General features: G+C 37.5%; 2 protein-coding genes across 2 annotated transcripts; one reads left to right on the forward strand and one right to left on the reverse strand.

The window, feature by feature from the left end:
- The first annotated feature begins 4,069 nt into the window (after positions 1 to 4,069).
- Positions 4,070 to 13,667, forward strand: adra1d (adrenoceptor alpha 1D). Its single transcript, XM_063475285.1, has 2 exons — positions 4,070 to 5,277; positions 12,301 to 13,667. Exons 1-2 carry the CDS (start codon positions 4,323 to 4,325, stop codon positions 12,849 to 12,851), a joined length of 1,506 nt encoding a protein of 501 aa, XP_063331355.1. The 5' UTR covers positions 4,070 to 4,322; the 3' UTR covers positions 12,852 to 13,667.
- A 5,797-nt stretch (positions 13,668 to 19,464) lies between these two features.
- On the reverse strand, positions 19,465 to 21,656 carry LOC134629721 (trace amine-associated receptor 1). The gene is made up of 2 exons (XM_063477242.1): positions 21,601 to 21,656; positions 19,465 to 20,554 (listed from the first exon to the last, which is right to left on the reverse strand). The coding sequence occupies exons 1-2, from the start codon at positions 21,654 to 21,656 to the stop codon at positions 19,465 to 19,467; spliced, it is 1,146 nt and encodes a 381-aa protein (XP_063333312.1).
- Between the last annotated feature and the right edge of the window lie 4,938 nt (positions 21,657 to 26,594).

Raw genomic sequence — 26,594 nt, forward strand, 5'->3', positions numbered from 1 at the left:
AATTCTTAAAAATATGTAAAGTCTGCATTGTCTTTGATTATGTTTTTTTAAATAACACACTTGCAGGCCAGTTACCTTCCAAGATACAAAATATTGCAATTCGAGAAGCAGTATAACAAACCTCTGACCGTTTGACCTATTAAAACATTTTAGCCTTTGAACAGTTGTGTATGAGCTGAAATCAAAGCATGACTTGTGGCCGACTGAATCCAAGCACTCTGCTGAGAACTGATAAGATGGCACACATTCAAAGTCTAGTGCAGATTGCCATATTGAGAGGAAAGAGGAAGAATGTGTTTGTGTGTCTGTGTGCGTGTGTAATGTCTAAATGTGCAAAAATCTGGGTTAGCACCATAACAAATGGAACCGGAGATATGAGCAGGCAACAGATTACTCGTCCTTCCACTCTCTGACAGCTTGAAACATCATTTCAAACATTCAGTATAACGCAGAGACAAATAGATAAATCACACAAGTGATGTTTTACTTTTAACACGTCGATGGCGGACTGCTTAAGAAATGATTTAGGCTGTAAAGGCTACAATGGCATTTTTCTCACTGGAAACATACAGTACGTTATCACAGGAAATACCAGGAATTTTGATAGAGGTCAAAAGCCTCTGAGGGTGAGTGGAGCAGGGCAGAGGTTGTGAAAAATTGACTTTGATCATCAGTTGCGTTCCTGAGATATGAGCGCAAACCACTGGCTCCACAGGAAGCAGGGCGGTACCTGAGTCAGGGTAGAGAGAACAACACAGAAACGCACACAATAACTCACTGTAGATTTATAGAGATCAAGCATCATCACATACACATAAAAAATGAGAAGCAGGAAACGTTAGGATTATCCCTCACAGCAAGCGCTGTGTCTTTGGAAGCCACTACTGCGTGTCATTAAATGTTCCTGTTAAAGGGAGGTTTTTCCTCCCCACTGTCGCCGAGTGCTTACTCACAGGAAATCAGGTTGATGATGGTTAAAGTTTTTTCTGAAATAGTGTAGCGTCTTTGCCTTACAATATTAAATGCCTGGAGGCACTTTACAAAATAAATGCCATTATATAAGTAAAAACAAAATTCAAATGACATAAAACTGAATAGGAAAACACAAAAACTGCAAACTCTCATTCTGCGTGCAGTACATTTGTTTGTTTTTTGCCACATAATGCAAAATTCCCACTGCTACTGTAAGTGCACAAAATCTTTTGGCACTGTGTATCAGACAGTAAAATATATTCCTTTGTAGTCTGAACAAAAAAAGGGTGAAAAAAAGATCAAAGTAAATTTTTCAGTTTGTACACTGAATATGAAACAAAACTCTGACTCTGAGGTTTGACTGTTGGCTTTATTCTCCAATTTGTTGGTCGAACAGTGACATCAGATCAATAGAGCTGCACTTATGCACTATACTGACTTTTAAACACAATAATCAATATTTAAACTTTGAGAATTTAGTGAGGAATAAAAATTTTGGCTATAGTGGGTTCACTCCATAAAGTAGGGACTATAAATCTTACCCACTTATCCAAATCTGGATGTGAAATTCTCTTATTTCACCTGTCTGAGTGGAAATCTTGAGCGGGTTGGTAAGGACATTACTTTTAGTGACCTCCAGTTCATCCCATGTATCATTACCTCAAACATTCTCTAACATGCTCGTCCAAATATCTCCTGCGTTAGTGCGGTCTAAAGTCGGTTCTGCATGACTGCGGATTTAGCTCTCTTATAAGGAGGAGCAGGTGGGCTGGATGAGATTGTAGCTTTTCTTTTTTATAAATTTAATAATAAAGGATGTGCTCTGACAGCTGAGCAGACTCACCGTGACTAGAAACAGAAATGCTGCTGCCCGTAGCCAGACTCCTGAGTCGATATTAGACCCAAGTTGCTAATATAGCTTTGGGGCTTTTTATCTAAACTGCTCAGCTACTTGGTTTGATGGACAGTCAGTCTCACTGCTCAATGCCAACCGCCATATTTTCTGTGATCACATTCAGTGCGTTAGCATGGAAATGGTGAACAAATTCAAATAAATCCTGATGGTGACGGTGATACTAACTCTGGTGAGCATTTCTGCTACTTAGCTCAAACTATAGCTGAGTGCAAGGATGATGTTGAGAAAGAAGAAATCTAATTTGAAGCAGCTATCAACTCTGACTAGTCCTTTCCTTTCCTTCCCAATGTGGCCAAAGTGCTCGCTCATAGGGGGTCAAATAATTATTGGGTTTTTCTCTGTATTTGTGTTATTGTAGGGTCTACCTTATAATATAAAATGTCTTGAGGCGACTGTTGTTGTGATTTAGCGCTGTATACATAAATTGAATTGAATTGAACTGAACTCGTCATACTGGACACTGCATACCTCACATTTTGGTCCAGAGCCACTGTTCAGTATGAAAACAGGAAGTAGAGTGCCTCAGTGTTGTAGGGTCGAATGAGGGGAGGGGTGGGCATGTGTCACGTCTGAAGCATGCCGTACCTAATTTACAGCTTGTTTTTTTGTGTGTTTTTTTTCTATGAACATATATTTTAGAAGCAAAAATTTTAAAAGCATTGAGCACTTTCACCAACATTCACTAACTGACTCTGTTATTAGGGTAAATTTGACACTTTTTTGCAGCACAAAGGATCTAAGAATAGAAAAGTTGTCTCTTCAGTTTTTATCCATCCATCCAGCAATTTTGTTATCTGGTCTGTAATCATCATTAGGGTCTTTTGGGGGTGTGGGGGGGTAAGGCTCTAATGCTTTTTGAGCTACGCAGACACACATGGCCTTTCTCCAGCATGGGTACGGACTCTTAGCCCTATTGCGAGCACTCAAACTAATAAGAAGAAAGAGGTGGAAACCAACCAATCTGAAGAGGTCTCAGCTGTAATTATGGGCCTCTGAGAGTGCTCGGCTGCCTCGTGTGATATGAAAACTAGTGAAGTTTCTCCTAAGTTGCTTTTCATTCAATGCATGATTCAGTACTTCTTATTAAAAAATGTGAAAGAAAGAAAGTGCTACTGAATTTGCACGCACCTGCAGGATGGACACTTGGAAATAGGCAATCATTTGTTTCAATCTAAGATGATGTAGATACCACTATCAGCAGGAAGCTTTCATCATGCAGGAGAGCAGTAGTCCAGTACCAGCAAAACTAGATACTGTCTTCTATAAATATGCATGTGAATCCACACACCACAGCATCCTGGTGTGGTGTGTTTAGGTGTCGCTGATTACTTTTCGCCAAGACATGTTTGAGATTCATCCTGGAGACATGTATTAACTGTGTGTCACAACACGCTCTGTTGCTACACTAAACAGACTGGTAGTTTTGGGTTGATCGTTTTCCATGCAGGGTTTGTTTGGCCTCTCTGTGACCCTGCCTCTTGACCTTTCCTCTCCTCTGGGCTCCCTAGTGGTTTGTGCAGGCCCATCTTTCTACTTCAGCTATGCACACCAGGCCTGGAGAATGCAGCTGCAGTGTCACTGGGAAGCTTTACCACTTTGCCTGAAGGCACTCGGATTTTCACACCAGGGGTCAGTATGGCTTGTCGGTGCCTGGTGGCAGTTTGGATGATCTCAGCGATGTGGCACTGTTTTACGCTTATAGCATGAAAGAGAGGCTTATTCTGGTGTGTAATAAATAAATAAATAAATAACATAGTTTTTATCCCCCTACCTCCAACACGTGTCCTTTTGCTTTGTTTTGTTTGTTTCTTTGGTCAAACTTTATTTGCCCATAAGCGCATCATCATCACCCTGGTGATAAAAAAGCACTGGAGCATTTAAGGCTTGTACACATGCAGCGGTCATGCAGAATTCGTGACCACATATACGCTCTCTGGTGGAGACTGTGAGCCCATCGTTATGTTTTTTGTGGTGTGGGTGGAGCTGTGCAGTAGGTTCAGACCTGCTGTACCAGCTCTGACTCTGGGATTTGTTATGAAGGATGCCAGCAGTGGAAACCCGTCGCATGGAAGAAATATGTTTAAATTTACCGAATTTGTTTTTTGTAATGATCTTTAAAAATGGCATCCAAACTTTATAGTTTATTAAACATTGTGTACATACACGTTTAAGTGAGTTTAACACTAATCACGAGTCAGTCTTTGTGGATGTAGTTTTTGCAGGGGCTTTTTCCCATCGGTTTTATTTTTTATTTTTATTTAGTTTTGTTGCCTTTTACTTTCCCTTCGCTTGACCCGTGATAAATGCTGACAGTGTGAACGGCTGCTTGGCAACCTTACTGGAAAGACAGAATGAAAGGAGACTGAGAACGACGCGTGTCACACTGCTTTCTTCAGAAAACTTACTCCCTTACTTCTCTTTATGGCGTTTCAAAATGACAGACTCTAACTTGAGGAACGAAAGCAACCATGGGCTGTTTTTCACTTCTTTTAATGGATCTGTTTTGGACCAGATGTTACCAAATGACAGCATCACCACATGCAGGAACTTCACAATGGACTCACAGGTTGTCGGTGTTGGGATCTTTCTCTCCGTTTTTATTTTGGTGGCAATTGTTGGGAATATTTTGGTTATCCTGTCTGTGGTGTGCAACAAACAGTTACAGACCGTCACAAACTTCTTCATTGTCAACTTAGCCATAGCAGACCTCCTGTTGGGCATTATTGTGCTGCCCTTCTCTGCATCTCTAGAGGTGCTGGGATGCTGGGTGTTTGGCCGGGTTTTCTGTAACATCTGGGCAGCGGTGGATGTGCTCTGCTGCACGGCATCAATCCTCAGCCTCTGTATGATCTCCATCGACCGTTACATCGGCGTGAAATACTGCCTTAAATACCCAAGTATTATGACTGAGAGAAAGGCAGTCGCTATTTTAGTCCTAGTGTGGGTATCATCTGTTGTGATCTCGGTCGGTCCGCTCCTGGGATGGAAGGAACCGCCGCCTGTGGACGAAAGCATCTGCAGGATCACAGAGGAGCCGGGATACGCGCTCTTCTCCTCGCTTTTCTCTTTCTACCTCCCGCTTATGGTAATTCTCATCATGTATTTTAGGGTGTACGTGGTGGCCCGCAGGACTACTCGGAGCCTGGAAGCGGGAGTCAAACGGGAGAGAAATAAGTCGATGGAAGTGGTCCTGCGGATACACTGTCGCAGCGTGCTGGAGGACGCGCGTCCGGCGAGCTCAAAAAGCAGCAAAAACCACCCGTTTCGAAGTTCGCTCTCCGTGCGGCTGATGAAGTTCTCCAGGGAGAAAAAGGCTGCGAAAACCCTGGCCATAGTGGTGGGGATGTTCATCCTCTGCTGGCTGCCCTTTTTCTTCTTTCTGCCAATGGGTATGTTTTATTTATTGATCTCTTCTATTTTTATATAATCGTTTCTAGTATTTCATGCTGGGTCATGAGCTGGGTCCTGCGTAAAATAGGATTCAGTCTGTTGCATTTCCACCAGACTCCTTCCAAAGACGGAGAATATGACTTCTTATAAATGTTCCTCTCCTAAATGCGCTTTTAAAAAGTTTCTATCTTTAAGAGCAACAAACAAGCCTTTTTCGGGCCTGCTATGATTTATGATTTTACTCCTGAACTGATCATGTGTGAGATGCACATCGGTCCAAAATAAAGCGTTCTGAATAAATGGGTCGGGTTCAGTATAAGAAATTGACGCTGTGATTGAAAATGTTTGCGTCTAAGCAGCTCCTCTTGACAGCTGCGCAGACTTTTATAAAAGACTCGAAATTCTGGTCGCAAAGGAAGCCTAAACGTATGAAATTCCGTGAATTTTAATTTAAGAAAACCCTTTCAATCTGTTAATAAACTCTGTAAAATCAGCGTTTGGCATAACAAAAGAAGAAAATTGCGTGTTCTGGATTTCATACGCAGTTTATTTTGGGAGCTATGCCAGGAAGTGATCAAAATTAAGATGCTATAATGCTACAAAAACAAATTCTTTTGTCAGGAAAGGTCAGCTCTGCAACATGACCATTAAAGTGGTTTGTTTTCATGCCTGCAATTTTTCCATGACTGTAATTATTCCTTCATATGGCTAATATCACATTTTTCAAAGAGCAGTCATAACAGACTGACATTCTTCACTGATGACCAGTTCCAGCGGGCTACTTACCTTGGTAAAAACTCAGACAGGCATGATTTTAAAGAATAAACATTTATGTTTTATTGTTGAGCATATTCATTAAGTTGACTACAGTACTAAGAGAGTGGGATGTAAGATTCAAATCAGGCAAAGAGATCCTCTCTTCCCCCTGCAGATGGTTGAAAAGGCCCTCTGCTGAGGGTGACCAATTCAGTCTTTATGGCAACACATAAATCAAACTGAACGAACACATTTTAGAGTGGAATCAAATGGAAATAGCTTTAAATTTAAAGACAAAACTGGACATAAAGGCACACCTTAAAACACAAAAAGAGGCAATATGGATATTAGCAACAAAAAGAATGATTGAAATGCAAAATTGAATAAATAAAGAGTGGCTACATAGCAGGATTCAGGCTAGACTAGATTCACCTAGAGTTAGACTAACAGAGCTCTGGTGCCACATGTTAATGGTGGCACCACAGATTTTCATTTTGCATATATTTCACATAATTGATTGTGAGAGCCATTCAGAACAAATGGCCAGTATCATACTGGGCATAGCACTAACACAGCACTCTGATTCTTGCTGCACCTCTCCTTTTACAGACTGGAATTATTAGAGCAAAGCCTGCAGGGACACACGGGGTGCATGAAATGAAATTGGTGCTACTTATCATTTTATTCACTTAATGGAAAAGAAAAGGGCAAGTTTATTTGTATGCCTAAGTCAGACAGATACTCCGTCCTCAGCGTGTGATTAAAAATGACAGGAATGAGATTTAAAGGTTTAAAATGTTAAAAGTCAGTACACATTTCATTACACACATTATTAATCAATTTGCGCACCTCAAGGCAGTCTCTAATAATAGTTTTAATTAACATTACTGTAATGATTGTAATAATTTGACTTTGTGATCACGTTATTGCTTTTAGAAAAGGTCATACAGACTCTTAAATCTAAAATGGTGACACTAAAAATCTGCATTGAAAGGCAGTTCAGCCAAAAGGGATCATTAATTATGTCTGGTGTTATCTTGAGTTGTTAGAAAGGCCTCTAATTTGCATGATAAAGGAAGTCAGACTATCAAAACACTATAATCTAAACTAACGTCTGCTGTAGATTAATGGATGACCTGCAATTTGGTTTTTAAAGCATAATAAAACTCTGAACTCTAAGAATCTAGTCATCGTGCTGTAAGCCATCTGGTTTGCAAAAATCCTTTGAGAGATGACCTCAGGCCTCCTCAAAGGAAGTACTTTTAAACATTAAGTTCCACCAGGGATCAATAAAGTTCTACACTGTCAATTCATCCCTATGGGTGGCTGCCTTTTATTTCCCAAACCACTCACAGATGAGTGTGGGCCCTTAGCACCGCTCGCTAACCTACACTCGGTCAGTCAGACACGGTGATGTTGGTCCATCGCAGAGACAGACATTAATGGGTAACTTTTTGCCGAAAGGCAGAGCTTTACGTTCAGCTCATCTTATACCAATCAGGACTTTTCTGTGTGATGATCCAAATCTAGATGGAATCCTCTGACTCATTTCAACCTATATTAGCACACCAGACCCATTTTATATTGCCAGAAACTGATGAAATAAAGAGGAATGGCCTGTCAGATTTCCGTTTAAGGCCATTTCTTTCCCTCTGTAAAAGCCAACCACGACCACTGAGGTGGTATAATTAACTGGTTCTTCTTTCAGGCTTAGCAGAGAATGCTTTTTTTTTTTTTTTTCAAATATGCACAACTGATTTTAAATGTGTTCACCCACTATTGTTTAATAGACTGAAATTGGTTGTTGTAAATGTGGTTTTTATGAATATAAGTAATGTTAATATAAGTAATGAGTTTGTTTTCCTCATTGTTTTTCGAGAGTTGACTGAAGCTTCTGGGTCAGAAAAAGGAAGCCAATGAGGAAGTCCACAAAAAATCTGCAGTCTCTCTGAAGGCCAACAGGTGGCGATAGCTGTAGTTGCAAAAGGACTTCTGGTCCTACTGAAAACTATGTGAGGACGTTGTTCTGATTTGAGCTCTGTAAAGAGTTTCTTGTTGAGTTTATGGACTCAGTCACTCAAAATGGATTTAAAAAATGTTTTGTAATTGTTTCATAATTCTTGATCATGCCATTTTTAAAAATAGTGGCTAATTTGTGGTATGAGACTGCATATTTATTGGCTAACAACAAAAACCGCATGTCATTAGGCATGTGGTTTCACAGTCAGACCTACCAATCTTAGTCACATACATTTTTTTTTTGCAACCAAGAAAGCGATGGGGTAAATGCTCATCTCAGGGCTTCAAAATGTGACACAACATTAGCTACTTTTAATCTGTCTGCGATTCTGACCATTAAATTATCTGAGCTAGAGACCTCTACTGTCCAAAGTCTGTTAAAACACCTCAGTAACACATTAACAAAACCCCATTGTTATGCTGTGTGACTGGCCCCTTCATCATCATGAAAATATTGTATTAATCCCATACACACAGTCATGTTGCTGTAAATACTCAGCTACACCTTATTATTAGCCCCTCTTGTGATAGTAGTTATTGTGGGGGGCATTTGATAGTGATGACCCATTTTAAAATATTTAAATTAGTTGTGGACTCCGGGCGTGATTCACAAGCAGATTTGATTAAGCAGGAAAGTAACGGGAGACGAGCAATCACAAAATCTAAAATTTTACAACTAATGTTAACTACTAGTAAACATTTGCTATTACTACAACCTGTAATATTTGCAGTTTTGTATTATGATAATATGTCATTTGTCATTTCATTAATATCATAACAGAAATGACTGCTAGTTGTTAGAAATGTGTACAAAAAAAGGAAGCACTCAATTATTCTGACAGAAGTCCAAAGAATAAAGTCCAGAAAAACGTTTTAGATATTACAATGAAACTAAGTGAGTAAGTGCAGAGGGCATCCTCTATTTGTTGTTATTCATGCCACTGGTGTTGGTAGATTGCAAACAGTGGCTGGTATTTGATCCAGAGTTATTTTGTGTTCGTCACGTCTTGATAAGGACTACAGGTTACACCCACATGTACACAGGTACGTTTTAATACAGGGATTTTCCACTTTTGTTTTCATCTTCATCGACATGAAAACACATGAAAAAACAGTAAAACCAAGCAGTCTGACATCAAAAACTGAAATAAAGGCGCACATCTTTGATGTTCCAAGATAACATCCTTGCTTTCCTTGTCGACATATTAATACAGAAATGTTGTTGTTGAAAATCTTCAGGCTGGAAGAGGTTTTCAAAAGGCCTATTTTCAGTGGCCTAAAACGCTGTTTAAAAGTAGAGGAAAGGTCACAAATGCAAAGAAAATTTATGTCTTCCAAAATATCCAAGTATGTGTGGACAGGGGCTTAGAGTCCATATGCAATCGTCTTTTTTTGTTTTTGTTTTTTTCTGTCAGTGAAGCTGAAGATCTTATTTGACCTGAGCGTAAAGTAGCTAAGTAATTTTTCAGTGGTTATACTTGAACCATATAACTTATCAAATCTATTAATAAGTTGTTGGGCGGACATGTTTTCCCAGAACAAAACTATATTACGCTTTGAAATTGACTTTGCAGACCACTGGCAGTATACCTGAGTACAAAAACAATTTTGACAAAGGATATTCCTTCATTTGATGTTCTGACCATGGTGATAAATTATTTAAAATCTCTCATAAGTGTTCAGTTTCTTTGGCTATACTCTCCCACTGTCAGCCAACTCCAATGCATTCTTGAGATCCCCTCCCAGGCATTTCAACCCCATTCACACCTTGCTTCAGCTGACCTCAGAAGATCACCTCACAGGGTGGGGCAAGGTCTCATATTAGTTTCACCCTTGACCCCCAGTATGGCAATGACCCACGCCTTTTTTCACACCTCAGCTCAAGTAATGACCTCATGACCCTCAGCACCATCTCCAAAGGCCACAACCCCCACTTTAGGTTAAATATTTGGGGCTTGCCAACATTTGTTTTTAGAACTGAACAAGGTGAAATGTCTTCACAAACCTAATTAAATCCAGTTACCTTCGTTTTCAAGCTCCCAAGACTATCTTGATCTGACTGACTGAGAACCTGCACAGATACAATTCACATTGTTTTCTTGTCAAAACATTCAGGCAACCCTTATTGATGGAGGAATGGTCATACTGGAACAAATAAAGGTGATCATTATGAGCAGCTGTGTTTTTTTGCAATGAATCTGAGGGCACAAGTGGACAAAAATCGACTATGCCAACAAAATGTCTTTGCCCAACATCCACACAGCACAGCAAGGCGCCTCCATCCCCTCACTTTTAAGGTTTCAAGTTTTTCAGTGTCTGTATATGTTAGCAGTTGGTGGCCATATGTTGAGTTTTAGCTTTAGAAAAGCCTAAAACAAAATACACACTTTCTGAAAGAAAATTAAATGTCAGTGGGAAAGTGTCATCAGGTTAGTAAAATAGGACTGATTAGGATTCTGTCTGTTTTCACAAAAGAACCATCACAAAATGTTCCAGGACCACTGTGGACCAAAATGATAATCACAGTCAGTGAGGATTCAAAATGGCAACCACCTCGTAGACACCCGAATTAAAAAAGAATGCCATCTCAGAAGCAATAAAACAAATACATAAAAAATATACCTGTTGTCATGGTGTTGTGGCTGTGCGTCAGAGTGGTGAATCACTTGCTGCCTGCCTCTAAAGGTGATGTCATTTTAGGGACATAAATCAAAAAACAACATCCCTTCCTCTTATTAATTTATTAATCTTAGTCTTTAATCCTGAGTGAATTTGGGTGGGTAGTGATGAAAGCAAAATGAGACTATGAAGAAAGTCTAAACTTTGTTTCATCATCCAGTTCTTTTAATCTAAGTGCATTCTTTCTGTTTCCTGGTCAGTAATGTCAGAGCATGAACTCTGGACATTACACGCAAGCCTCTGTGCAGTACTAAGCAGAAAGAAAATGGATTTCTGGGATATCAGTACAGACTTGACATCATAGCATTGTTAAATGTTGCCTCTGTGTCCAGGCTCGATGCCATGTTAAATCCCAGGCCTGGAGAGAAAGAAGAATAACGGTAAAGAAATAGAGAAAAGCAGCTTCCTCTGAAAAATAAGGGTGTCATCGGACTAATGTACTAAAAATAGCATTGGGAGTATATGAGCAAAGCAAAATGCCTTGTGCTGCTAGTCAGCTGTGCAAAAAGCAATTTTCATTGTGAAAACCTCTAATGTTCTCATTTGTTAAATTACCAGTGTGTAATGTCATATGCACAAAAGCTAGAAAACTTCCATATATTCCATATTTCTTAAATATCTATAATCCCTACTACAAGAAATAATAGAAATTGACTTCTTTTTCCATTATTCTAAATAGAGATGATAAATTGAATATTTAGAGGTTATCCATTCCAGTATTTCACATCAGGCAAAACCAATAACAAACACAGACAGAAACATCAGCAGAAACAAAGGCGATGTGCTTGCATTAAATGGAACATTTCAAAGGTTTTATGAATCATTGTGCTAAGCCTGGTGTGAGTCCTTGGAGCATGGAAAAAACAATTTTTGATAGCAATGTGTATGTTTTACCTGACCCCTCAGTGAAAGCTTTCATACAGGAAAAAGCCCATCTAATATTGTGTTGGCACATTTCATGTAATCAGTTAGCATCAGTTAAATCCATTCAAGAAATCTGTAAATACCAGAAAATCTGCCTTCATCATGCATGCTATTCAAACAAAAAGAAAAAAAGTTCTGTGCCCTGAGGCTTGTGGGTGAAGCATGTTCTATAAATATCTGTCCTTAAAATGTCAGAACCTCCTTTGCTTCTATTAACAAACATAAGCAAAAAAAAACTGCAGGTGCACAATAAATCATTAAAAAGATCCTGCTGTGAGAGTGCAAATACATATACACATAACATAATAGTACATCACAGCTGTGCATAGACGTGTGTATTTCTTGCAGTATATATATATCTTTGTTAAATTAAGATTATTCCATATAATTATTTTGCTTTATTATTACTTACCTATTATTATTTAGTATTCAACCTGACTGACAAAATGATATACAGCATCCAACTGTAAAAATCATTCATATTTATTAAATTAATACATTTTGCATATGTACAAATTCTCTTACAGTATTAACTTTTATCTTCAGTGGCTCTTTGTAGGATATTTGTGAAAATATTTGTACTATATTGCTCATTTACTTTATGTTAACTCACACATCTTCCTGATGGCTTCATCTCCTTTTAGGTTCCTTCTTCCCAGCACTAAAACCCTCTGAAACTGTGTTCAAGGTGATCTTTTGGTTGGGATACTTCAACAGCTGCATCAACCCCATGATCTACCCCTGCTCCAGTAAAGAGTTCCAGCGGGCTTTCACTAGGCTCCTCAAGTGCCAGTGTCACCAGAAACGTAGGGTCCTTCGCCGCTTCTATGACCAGAGGTGGCGGACTGCTGTCAAGGGAATGACAAGGGATCAGAGAGGCGATTATAAGCCTGGCTACCCCATGCACGAATTCTGCGGCAGCTCTTTGCTGCACACGAGAAAAGGACATGCACTAGGTTTCAAGAGATGGAGTCTGTTTCCACCACTGCGAAAGTCCTCCTTCCAGCTCAAAGAGAAAGTAAATAATCTGTCAAATAAAATTAAGGGAGGGACAGGAAAATGCACCACACCTGCTGTTGGTCGAATTGAAACGGTGGACACGGTGTCTATGGGGATTTACAACTCTTGTGAGCAGAGTAGCTATCAGTTTTATGATCTGGCAGAATGCTATGGCCTGAAAGAGACTGACATTTAGACGGTCACCAGAGAGGCTTTTATTTATTTTCAAAGGGCCATATTGGACCAACATGTAAGAAAGACCGTGATAAGGCATAATTTTGTGTTCACATAATATCAAAGAATCAAGGCACGATGAAAGCTGAGAATAATGGGTTGATCCTTGCACAAACAGGCAAAAAAAAGAAACCCTTATCCCAATCCCTTGGGTCCCACCATGTTTATTTGGATGAAACTTCTAGTGAACTGCTCAATGCCACATTTGGGACATGGGTGTGAAATAAGCAGTAAGTTTGGACTTAATGCTTTTTCGCTTGAAGGCACTGGATGTGAAGATTTCATAGCCTACAGCTGACAGCTGGCAATTTTTAAGAATGTAATATTTTGGGAAAGACAGTTAACATAAGGCTGGATAATTAGTATTGTTGTATGTTTTTCTTACAGTTTTGTATCAGGCAGTTTTGATGTCTTTAAATGTTAGCCAGCTCACACTGTGTGATAAAGACTGAGAGTAAATGGTTATCGTTTTGTTTGGCATGTTTTGTGATTTAACAAAAGACAAAGAAGCAAAAGAACAAATACCTGTACCGAAACAAAGTTTTCAATCTCCGCGAAAGTAAAATCACAAGTGCATTTTTGTATTGGTGCCACAATTTAATCAAATGTAAAATTTCATAATGAATTATGATCATTAATCTGCGCCTCTGTTTCTTTTTTGACAAGTCATTGTAAAGACGAGTGGCCAAAATTGCCAAGTGAACAGTAATGTCAAGTTATGTTGTTTTTTTAATGCTTATCAGATGAAAGGCAAAAAATGTAGGAAAGGAAAAAAATGTGGAGACAATAATTTTTTAGTTAAGTCATAACTTAGTCTTTCAGTTAAGTTATGTTATTTGATTCATGATTAAAGAAAAATATCTCCTTCATCCAGAAGATGTCACTGTTGCTTTGGCTGTTTTACCTTGTGCACCTATTCATCTTTAAGTTCAGCTAAATACTTTTGGGATGAGTTGTTTTTAGTAAAAGTGAATCTGTTGGAAACAAATTAACACTTGCATTTAATGACAGCGGTCAGAGCAGCAGTAAGAATATGTCTACTGACTGAGAAATACAAATTACAAAAAGACAAAGAAATACAAAAAGATTTCAGGAAAGCACAAGCACACTTTCATAAATCTGGAATTGTAGGCAGTGCACATTAATAGAGAGAAAGGGAGCAACTCCATGAAGACCAATAAACCATAGTTGATTCCTGTTAGAAGCCTAATTCCACCATTAGTTTACCCAGTTTTTTTCTTTAGTGGAAGGGAAGTACTTTTTTCATTGCTAAGCATGTCCAAAACTAATAAATGATATAAAAATGTGAAATTGGAACAGCTCCTATCTTCATATCTTTCCATTTCATAAGATCATGAAGGAGATGAAGTGTACTAAGTAAATACTATGTACAGCAAGAGGTAACATTCTATTTCAATAAAGTATAATTTATTAATTGGAGAGTGTGCCCGAGCATGAAAATAGACCATATAAATGTATATAGTTACCCTGATTACAAAGCTTTTATGTGGTCATATAAATGTTTCTTGTAATTTCTTAAACTGATCTCGACTTTGTTAATAGCAGCCTATCAAAAACAACACAAAATGTATTCCCATTCCCATTTTAGCTGAATCTACAAAAAATGCCAAAGGTAACAAACACAGACTGACAGCTATAAATCACTCTGCACTGATCTATGAATCATTCAAGTACGAAAAGGCTCCTAATTCACAGGATGAACCAGTGTTGGGTTTACACATAAAAGACAACTTAGCAAAGAACCAGTGATAATTTTATTATATCTTTAGGTGCTTTATTACAAGCAGTCTGGTACACATATCTTTTGTTTCCATTTTTGTAGGTGAGTTTACAAAAAATGGTAAAGATGACAGAGTTTGGCAGATATAAAATAATATTTTTACATCAACGAAGGGAGTCAGTGGGTCTATTTGCCTAAAACTTTGCACATCTCAGCATGGTGTGTAGTGTGTTTTTAAAAGAAATGTGATTAAACTGGACAAATGGTGTATAAAAAAAGAACTTTATCTGAAAGTCATGTCCTTAAGAAACAGAAAAAAAACATCCAGCATAACTGGCTGGGCCTTGGTTGCATTGTTTTGGATAGGTATGGGGGGAGAAAGAAGTAAAACTGTTTATTAATACTGCTGTAATTTTTGTTAAATATAACTTTTGTTCAATAAAAAAAAGACCTTGATTAAAAAAAAGCCACCCAAAGACCTGACACAGGACCTGAGAGATACATCTGGACCTTCATTTGATCCATGTAGACTTCAGTGTAAGTGTGGCTCTCAAGAAACTATTCTTCCAGAAGAGAAACAAGAAGAAAAGGCTGAGGTATCCCAAATTATAAAAGGAGTGGGCTGAAAAATAAGTTCCCACTATGATTGTGCTGCTATAACATTAACAGCGAATTAAATCACATTACTGACACAAAAAAGTGCTTCATTAGGTTTTTTGAATTTGTTGTCAACTATCATCTATCATCTAAACCTTTCTGGTGCCGGTAAGTTGTAGAACAGCTTGCTGTGAGGATGTATGCAAACAGTGCAGAAATATGTGATGCAAGTTGATTAAACATGATAGGAACTTGGTTGTAGCAAAGAAATGAAGAAGGCTTCCTTTTACATGACAGGTTTAACGTATTTAATGAGTAAACTGTCTGCAAGAACATACACAGTAATTAAGATGTATATTGACTCCAGACCCCAGCAAGCAGTTTTTGGTAATGGAAACAACGTGTTTAGGTGAACATTTCAGCCACATCTAGCTTCTCTTGCCACAACTTAAACAACTCATACACCATCCTACACCAATTTACCGTGTACATGATGCAAGTAGTCAATTACATCACAAACTTTATTCCATCTCCATTACACTTGTATCCATGGAAGTAATAATAAATGGAAAGTTAGGGTATATTAAAATATTGCATACATACTTAAGATTAAAATTCTAGTTTCCATTGTGAGCTCATTACAAACCACCATTCAAATCCTCAGAAATCTACCACCTCAAAACACATACTGAATGTGGTACAATCCTCTATGTGGTACAGTTCCTCTATTAATGGAAATTTGTACATTTATTTACTGCAGGAAACTTGGTGACTCTGTTTAAACACCTGCTATCCACAATATAATGTTACAATCAGATAGGAATTCATGTGCTAAACTTTGGATTTTCAAATACCAAACATGGGTGCAGTAAACTGTGTTTCCTAATGAATAACTACTAAAGAAACAATCAGCATTTAAAACAGCTTTTTTGCTTTGCACTGCTGATGCATTGTGGAGCATCAGCTCCCATGGCCCAGTGAGGTCTGTTCTGTGTGTTTCAAGACCATCTGTGTCTGCATCAGCCTGTGGAGGTGGGTGAAGAAGAAGAGGTTATTATACATACTGTGAAAAGTCTACTGTGTATATTGTAGATCACAGGCTACTACAGGTTGTGTATCATTACTTTAAAGGATGGGTTTACTTATGTATTTATCTGCCATTTGTTCACATAATGTTAACGTTAGAAAGTAAAAAAAAATCTTGAAATTTATGATGTCTCGAAATAAATTTCGTGTAAGTGTTCACAAATGTGTATATTATTTGATAATTTGGTTTGATATATACAATCCAGTGTTTCACAATATAATAAAACTTAATCTTAATTATGGCTTAGAAGAGAAGTTGTTCACAAAGTTAAATTTGTTCACTTTGGAAAAAGCAAAAGTGTACAACTTGGGGAAAAATGTGCATTACAGTTCACATCTTATTTTACATTCTACATATTTTTCACTGTCACTGTCGTTACTGTTACATTTTCATCTTCTCTCCCCGCTTGAGGTCTTTGTGGACAGAGTGTCCCAAAACTTATCCAAATACAGTGGGTGAGCCTCTCACCCACTGTATATGCGATTTAGTGTATTTGCATACACTTCATAATACCCTCGTAAGGCACAGATAATCAATCACACTGACCTTCGAGCAACATGAAGTGTCAAGTTTACCCGACCAATATATTTCCACAGGCTGACCTAAAGAGCACACAGAACGAACTCTGTACACTGTAGTGACTTTTTATGTGCAGGATTTACTGCAAGGTTGATAACAGCTGTAATGATAAGCCATAGCACATCATCACATCCAATATTATACTGTGATGAAACCATATGATAAAGTGCTTTCAATTCAATTTCTGAGCAACACAAATAAAAACACTGACAGGATTAGAAATTAACATATTGACACTAAAGGTTTACTACAAATGTTCCTTTGTCATAAGTCATATTGTCATTTTCTAGCTCTCACAAAATGTGCTAAAGAGAGGTGTGATAGATGTCAACAGCTGTTAACATCACTGAACACATCCAGTAAATAACACAAGATGAAAGTATTTGGGACAGGGCACGTAGACTTAGTTCCTTAAAAGCATTTGTATCACATAGGAAAACATGTCATTAATGATTATAATTAGGAGGTGTGGCCCAGTAGGGTTTTTTTTTTTCACATAGTGTATTTAATTACCTTATATCTGTTTCTCTTCCTGTCCCATCTTAAACTGAGACTTTACTTCACCTGTATCAATGATGCAGGTAAGTAAACAAGGTACGTAAAAGTATTCATTTTAATAATAAAAAATGGTAAACTTATGGAAAAGAGAAATGAAAGAAAAGAACATCAGGGCTAGCATAACACCTTAGGTTGCATATAGATTGCATCCAATAAACCCTAATAAGAAACATGTTTAGGGTTTGGCAGACTGAACATTTTTTATGAAACAATATTTCTGACGAAATGTCTTGAAGTGTCACTTGAAGCTGTATCACCAGGTAAGGTTTAATATTGCAGCTGTCCTGCAGGGACCACACAGTGAGAAAAAGTCAAGCACAACATCTAATAGTGCCAATTAGGCATTGGCTCAATAAACATCAAATCTATAAAATCTACAAAATATTGAATATTTCAAATTTTTTATCCGCATGTGTTGCTCTTTACTCAGTAATTTGCAATATTTATCAACAGTCATAAGTGTACGCAAAAAATGATGTTTTGTATGAATGTTTCTGGGTGTGTGTAATCAATCATAGTGGGTAATGTCATGTCAATGAGATCCAAACTCTGTTTTCATTGGGTTGTGTAGGAATTAGCCACCGACTATTCTTACAGGGAACCATGTTTAAACTTTAAATATTTATAAACAGGGTTTATTTATTCTTCGTTCTCGATTATTTCTCATGTAATGTGTATTTATATCGAAACTCTCAGGGTGTAAGTGTAAGTAGCTATTGTATCTAAATATCGTGCTGCAAAATCATACAAACTGCAAATACCAGCAAAAGCGGAACAAAAGACACATCCAAATTTGTGCTGTGCGCTCTGTTTTTCATATTATTTTTGCTTCTGCTTACATTGAAACTGGTGTGAATTCCTGCTTCTCTGCCAGTCAGTTCAGTCAGGGTGTGTTTTGTAGTCCTTGCTAGCCAGTCTTATCTTGAGTTTATTATTTTCTCTGAAAGAGTTTAAAATCAGATTATACTTTCATCAACAGTAACCCTCAGAAAACAACAATTTTAAATCTACATATGAAATGAAGAAGGTATTGATATTTTATGATCATGTGACTTGTCTTAAAATGACACTATGATACAGACAAGCTCAGGAATGATACAAAAGGTCTAAATGTCAGTGAATTTAATCACTATAGTTTCAAATTCTTGAGCAAAGAAGAGCAAATTTATAAACATCAATAAGCTTTACCTTTACATGAGGTTTAAATCTGCATGTTGCTGAAGTGAAGTTTCATCTGTTTCTTTCAACTTGCTTCTCCAAGTCTTGCTTCACAAATCTTCCAAACTTTCCCCCATTTAGATCTTGAGAATTGTTTACTCTTACATAAAACCTTTAATTTAGGTATCTTTTGGTTCTCTTTCTTATTAAATGAAAAACACAAATTTAAAACCTTTGGCCTATTTTTTTAGACCTTTAAAAATTACTTTAAGGATAAATACGGGAATGGTCAGCACCTAGGATTTAGTCGGTTTTAGTTCAACACAAACCCTGAAGAGGCGGCTTTTGACACTTTGACCTTTCACATTGCCTACTCGTTGGGAATTGTACCATCATCATACCTGCATTTACACATTCCTTACACTAAACAGAGGATCTTCTAAGGACAGAGCAATTCACATAAGTTAACCAAAACGTCTAACTGCTTATTTCCCACAATCATGCTCTTACTTAACTTTATGATCTGCTCCTTTTTCCTCTTGTAAATCCTTTTGAAACAAATGTAATAATAATAACAAGAAAAATTAATAATGTAATTTTTATGAAAATGAACCCATAGGCTGGGAACAAATTCTTATATAATGGTTGAAGGCATAGTTTTAAACCCACCCTCATTAGTGGACAGGTCACAGTTAATGATATTCTCTCAGTTTTAAGCATATTTTGCCTTGCTGTTAACAAAAACTGTGGCTGAAGTAGTCCGAGAGTAATGTTGTTGATTTAAAAAAATGTAGCCCTCACTGTTTGTTGAAATATCTACACCTACATGTATAAATACTGTAGATAATATATATTTTAGGATTGCTCTGCACATTCATTTGCCTCTTTTCGAGTATGCGATAATTCCATCCCGGGGGATGATCCGGGCAGGCATACCCTGCAGCCCATAAACATGAGGAACGCCCTCCGAAAGGAGCGATTGAACAAACCATACAGGAAAGGGTTTAGGGATGAGTTGATATACCCTAACCATAGAAAGAGATCCCAGAGGACCACCTCTGTGCTGTATTCAATGAACGGGTCCACGATGTTGACAGTAAAGAAGGGCATCCAGAAGATGAGAAAAACTCCCATGATGATACCTAAAGTTTTCGCTGCCTTTCTCTCCCTCTTCATGGCATTCCTGTGTCTTTTTTTCTTGCTTGAGTCTTTACCCACTCCAGCAGCCATCTGGCTTTCCATGGCACTGATCTGCCTGGCCTGCCGCTTGGCAGCTTTGAAGATCTTCCAGTAGGCTACTAGCATGATTGCCATGGGCAGGTAAAAGGCTACTAAAGAAGCCATGACAGCATAAATGCGACTGACCAAGAACACACATAAATCTTTAGGAATCAGCATGTCTACACCAGCAACATGAAGGTCTAGCATAATGGGGCCAAAGGAAATGAGTATGGGGACAAGCCAACATACAGCGATGAGGAGAGCTACCCGCCTGTGGCTCATCTTTAAAGAGTAAACTAGAGGGTTACAGACAGCATAGTAACGGTCGAAGGCGATGCAGCTGAGATGAAATATGGAGGCAGTGCAGAGCATAACATCTAGGCTAGAGTGTATCCGACAAAAAAGAGAACCAAAGTACCAGCACCCCTCCACAGTTCGAATCATACTATAAGGCATCACTACAAGGCCAACTAGGCAATCAGCCACTGCCAGGGACATGACGAAGCAGTTTGTGGGGGACTGCAGCTGCTTGAAGTAAGCAATGGACAAGACCACCAGGAAGTTGCCCACAACTGTGCAGATGATGCCAACCGAGAGGAAAGCATACAGGAAAATGCGAGAGACCCGATGCCTCAATAAAGTACACGACTGAAGTTCAAGTTGAAGAGATGTGTTATCATCTCCGAGCCATCCCAAGGTGCTGTTATCCATGGTGTAATCAAACCTGTCAAAACATACAGAGAGAATTGGAAATAATTACTTCGAGGCATTTCATAGCACCACTCTATGGCACATTAAGAAAGAAAAAGTGGACAAACCACCCAGAATCCTGTTTGTTTCAGGCTGAAATGCAGCTCCGGGGCTACTTTTTATCAGTAAATCTTTGAACAGTGAACTTTGGTTTGCCATATAAATCACAAGAGACCATGGGCCTGAAAAGCTTGTTCTCAGAGCAGGGGGCGTATCTAACACACAATCTCTTTGCTTGCTGTGGCTAACAATACCGGGTGGTCTTCTAATCAACACAGATGTTGTTATAATGATTGAAAGGTTATATTACATTTTATTTACAAAATCACAACTGGACATAAAAAAAAAGGCTTAATGTGTCAGACAATAGTTTGAATACCTTCAGAGGGAAGTGAATTCTCCAAATTCTCCAAAAGTAGGTGGATTCAGAGTCACTTTTATGAAAACAAACAAGCAAAATTACAGTATTACAGTGTAATCAAGTCCTGTAATGCATATCGAGGTAGGAGGTATTAACACATTGTTTGGACTGATATTTATTTCTAATGCTCCCCACTATCTGGTTCTTGTCCAACCCATTTTAAAAATTAAACAAAACACCTTTTTTGAAACCATTTTCTGAAGGTTTTGGCGTCTGTGTCATGCGCAGAAAAAGATGACAAGACCACATCTGAGGATACCTAAACTACTTTTGGACTGCTTTTAATTTAGCCTTCAGTAACTTTTCAGTGGCATTAATAATTTTTGTTCAAATGTTAAATCCTTGAAAATGTTAAATGTTAATATAGCTATGTGGAAGTTTCTATAACAAACTTAGTCTAAGGCCATTTCTATGTATACACAGTCGTTTTGGAAAGCACAGCACTTTCATCTTTAATCTTTCATCAGTGGGTAAACAGTGTTTTAGGTCAGTGAAATTGAAGCTTTTGAAAAACTCGTAGTGTACAGATTTTCTTAAATTCCATATATGTAGTTACATGTGGACAAGAAAAAAATAAGATTTGCTCTTTCAGTGTTAACATTTTGGGTAATATTGCCACCTGCTGCTGTGGCATGTTGTTGATAGAGCTTGGCATTGTTCGCTTCTTTGTTTTGCCACTTCATGTTGACTGACATATGTTTTCTTGAAATATTTAGGGAAAATTTCCATTTAAAAAAAGACTATATACCTTGTGAGGCTAAACCACAATGGGTGCATTTCCAAATGAGTTTAAAGTGAAAACAAACAGCTAGATTTCAACTCTGCAGTTTAAGTTTATTATAAGCCTGGGACTATGTCAAAGAGGGCCTGGAGAAAGGTAAGCTAATTAGCAAGGATGCTTGCAAACATTAACAATCTGCTTATTAACAAAACTTCAAGAATCTATTTCAGCTACACTGACAGAAAATTTAAAGTTTTGGCCTTTAGTTTCATCTGCTTCTGTTTGTCATCTTATTTGGTATGTGCTATCTAATACATTATTGAGGAGTATTTTTAATGTAGTAACTTTGTAGCTTCAGGTTCCGCAGTTACCTTACCTAACACCAACTTGATATTTTACTCACTGCAATTTTTTTTACTTGTTACTTTTTGTATTAACATACAAATCTGCTCCCTTTATATTAGGATTATAAGTTCCTTAAAGATGACCATTATTTTAGGGTTCATTTAAGAAACCAGTGTTTAGTATAACAATTTCTGTTGGTGCAGTTAGACACATAGATGAACTATAAGGGGAATAAAGACCTGGTCTAGTGTTGGTCTTGAACCAGCTACACGTTGCTTTGGTCTTGTTCTTGATTTGGACTGGAATGGTCAAAGTCTTGGGTTTGACTTGGTCTTGGTTTAAGTGGTCCTGACTATGACACTGAGCAGAACACATACAACTGTAATGAAATTAGAATACATTTCCATTACTGTGGAGTGAGCAAAAAGCAGATGTTCCAGCTGACTTGGAAAAAATCTGAGGACTGCAGGGATAATGGAGCGGTGAGTTTAACTGATCATTGACAGTGGCTATGGATAAGAAAGCAGTCAAGATAAAGTACATTCATGTCCTAATGTACACCCATCAACACTGTAAATACTGCAACTTGAATTGCGTGTTATATAGAACAAGGCCATTGTGCATTATAAAATTACAAATCATCAGCACTTCAGGAAAAAAAAAGTTAGTGTCATGTTTCGGTTGAAATAATGATAACTTTGAATATTAGTCTCTAATTAGTCACAAATTGAGAAAATCTGAACCTGAGTTGCTGAAAAAGTCACTCACTGTGTATTTCAGCATTTGTGATAAAGAATATGATAACTAAAAAACGAATATAATCATAACTAGAAAATGTATTATTTAAATTATTATTAAATTATGACAGAACCTAAAAAGTTAAGAGGCACAAAACAAAATTAGAAAGCGCTGTCCTTCAGACAGTTGGGACACAGTTCTCGAATAAGTGCTGAGGTCACAGAGCTTATCTTAATGTGGAGTGTTCCTGGTTTTTATGCACATTACTGTACAGATTAACACAACAAGTGATATCACACATAACTCAGCTGCTTTAACTTTCAGTAGTAAGTTACTACTACTTGGACCATTTTGATAATGATTTTTTTTAAAGTCTTCTTTTGTTTGCTGCAATTAGTGGGTTACTAAAAAAACACTTCTCAACTTTTTATAGTACAATTTTATATACCTTTATGTCCATACTGGTTTTTGCTGTATCAGAAAGTCTGTTTATTTGCACTGTTGACCATTTATTCTGGAAAAGCAGTTTTACTCTACCACCTACCTCATCAAAGAAATAGAAGGCGGTTCAGCATTCAGCTAAAAGGTGTAGGAAGAGTCATGTTCACGGCCCTGCACACATCATTTGATCTTTTCATTCTCTCATTTTTCTATTTATTGTACTTCTAGCCTATAATCATTTCTGCAACAGCTATATATTTGCATCTGGGTCTGATAATATTCCTATCTACCACAAAATGATCTGTCAGTTGATTTATATTATTCCTGGTGAAGGATTATGTATTTTTACTTTTTAACTCTCTCTTCTTCACATCTTTCTGTCATAATGATCAAACAAAGCACTTGCATTATTTTACACAATCTTAATTACAAATTATATAGGGGAGAAGCTCCATTTTTCATCTCGAATATAAATGCTTCAACTCACAACATCACAAGGATTCTATCAGAACAAAGAACAGCTTGGTTACAGTTTAACTCAGCTTATTTAAAGCTCAGCGCTCACTAAATAAACCGTTTTGTTTATTATAACAATTTTCCTTCACTAGCGCTCTAGAAAAACAGGTTAAAAAAATGACACTCACCTGTGAAGAAGAAAAATGATCGTCTGCTCTTGTGTGTGTCATACTGCAGCTCTGTCAGCCTTAGATTTACACTGACGAGAGAGATAGTAGAGGAAGCGGGCTGTAATGAACACATGCAACAATAACCACACTAATTAAATGCCTTGCCTTGCCAACTCCCCTGCTAACACAATTCAAATGAATGTAAAAAAAGGAAACCATTTTTTTTGTTTTAGATTTTTTTAAAAGATTTTCTGATAACAAAGCCAGCTTTATTGCAGAATGTCATGTCTTCTGTGTGTGCACAGCGGCACGAAAGACATTATGTGGTTTAGAACAATAAAAAAAAAATTATAACATATCTGACACCCAAGTAATACAGTAAAACATGCTCTTTTTTTTAAAGTAAGCAATTCCATATGGATAGGTCAAAGCATATTTTAAAGATCTAGAAGTCATTGGCTCCTAGTACAGGAGGTAAATATGTGAATGATATTTTTGTAAAATACCCAAACTATTAAATGGACTTATTTATTTTCGCTTCAGGAAAGACTGCTGTAACTTTATCAGGGGTGACTAGTCTGCAACTGAAAAAACCGAGGTCAGCAAGTTTTCAAAGCAAGTTAGGATCATTCAAAACAATATAAAAGTAATTTTAAGAATCAAATTTGCTATTAAAACAGTGAAATAATAATTAAAAAACAAAACAAATTCAATTTGATGAAATAATTGACAAAGGATTTATTCAATTATCTGATTTCATACTTTGAATCAGTTTCATATTCGTGCAACTCCATTTGCTAAAAACCCTTCAAACATCTCTCATCATCCCTTTCATGCATTTAAGCGTGCAGTCGACCACAGCCAATCCTGCCGAGCTTGAATACCTTGGGCCTCAGCCAGTGACAGGCGTATTTCATGTGTGGCAGACGTGTTCTAATTAAACATGGGGGAATTTTTAATGAAGGGTGCAATAAAAGGCAGATTGCCTCAATAATTAGTGTTTTTTTTTAACCAGTCATTCATATGTGTAATGCAAGTGTTCTTTGTAGGCAGGGTAGACTACCACACATCTGTTCTTTTGTTTGTGAGAGTAAAGTGAGGAGACAGTGATTCCAGTGCTTTGTTTCTTGTACTCGACTGCAAATAAAATGACCCTTCTTATTTGGTTACACATTTCATTATCAATAGTGTAATATTTAATAATGAGACAATATGTTTATTATTTGATCATTTAAATTTGTACTAATTTATATAATCACCATTTCAAATTGTATGAATTTAAATTCGAAGAATTGAAAAGTGTGTTTATCTTCTTCCATAGTGAATATATTTAAAGAGATTTTTTTTCTTGAGTCAGCTCTCTTTTCTTTTTTGTGAGCGATACAGCTACTTTCTCAGAAACCTTTATCACAAATGGACTTCATCAGATTGGTTGTCAAGAAAACATTGTTAAGGAAGGAAAACAGGGAGAAGGGGTTGAACTATGCCAAATTATGCAACAACTGGACTGATAATCAGATGCAACAGATCCTAGGGAGATATGAAGTCCAATCTGAAATTTCTCGTTCAAATCATCATCAGTATGAAACACAGGGGATCAGGAAAGCGGGACACTCAGTGTCTATAGCCATCTGTAAAACATAGTGGAGGTTCTGTCATGCATTAGGGTTACATTACATTGGAGATGTTTTTGTTAGAATTAAGATTCACCATGCAAAACCTTCAGAAAAGCATCTGATTGGCAATTTTCTGATTTTCATTTTCATCTGATTTTCAGCATGACAATGCTGACAATGATGACAGCTGGTGATTTAAGAGCATACATTGTAGGATTATTGCTGGTGGACTGCCCAAAAGGTGATGGAGATTAGTAAGCAGTTTTGGTGTTCATAGTTTTGGTATTTTTCTTTGGTGAAAATTTGAGCAATTTTGTGGTAAATGGAAAACTTTTAAAATCTAAAAGAATGGCTGAGTAAGTTTTGCTGCAGCTGCATCCATGTGTGCGGTGGTATTGGTGGTCATGGTAGTGTGTGTATTAGGAGAATAGTTGTTGAGAGTGTCTTGGTGTGATTGCTTCTCCCTGTCCTTTTTTCCTGTTGGAAAAGTGTTATGAGAGAATCCACTGTTTTCACCCCACTGCTTGGTACATTTAAGGTGAATATGCTCACCTTGCATATTATCCTAATTCATCCTTCCATTTCATCTAAAGAATGTGGAGGAGGATTAACAGAAATGTATGCTTTTCTCCACCCTTACCATATTTCACGGTCCCAGGCTATGCCATGAAGAGAATTGCACAGAGGTGAGAACCTCTTCATCACTGGCTGGCTTCAAAACTAAAAAAATCTCAATATGTATTTTTGAATGGGAAGAGAAAGGATCTCAGCATATTTACATTTGTCAGGGAAAGTCAAGTTAACATTTCCTTAAACCCCCTGTTGTCATCCTGCATTTCACCAGCCTCAGTGCTCCACAGCTGACAATGCAACACTTTCTCATCAGATAATGGGTTCCAGCATCACTGTTAGTCCTTTTTTGCATTCTGATGTTGGGAAATGTGATAGTGAAAGAGTGTTGCTGAAATACTGGCCAGAATTTGACTTTAGTTGGCTGATATCTTTTAAATGTGGATGTGGAATGGACTTACACTTATAAAGCACCTTTCTATTCAATTTGATAATTTAAGGCACCATCTCATTCACACACACATTCATACAGTGCT

This window comes from Pelmatolapia mariae, linkage group LG6, assembly GCF_036321145.2.
Source record: "Pelmatolapia mariae isolate MD_Pm_ZW linkage group LG6, Pm_UMD_F_2, whole genome shotgun sequence".
Lineage (NCBI taxonomy): Eukaryota > Metazoa > Chordata > Actinopteri > Cichliformes > Cichlidae > Pelmatolapia > Pelmatolapia mariae.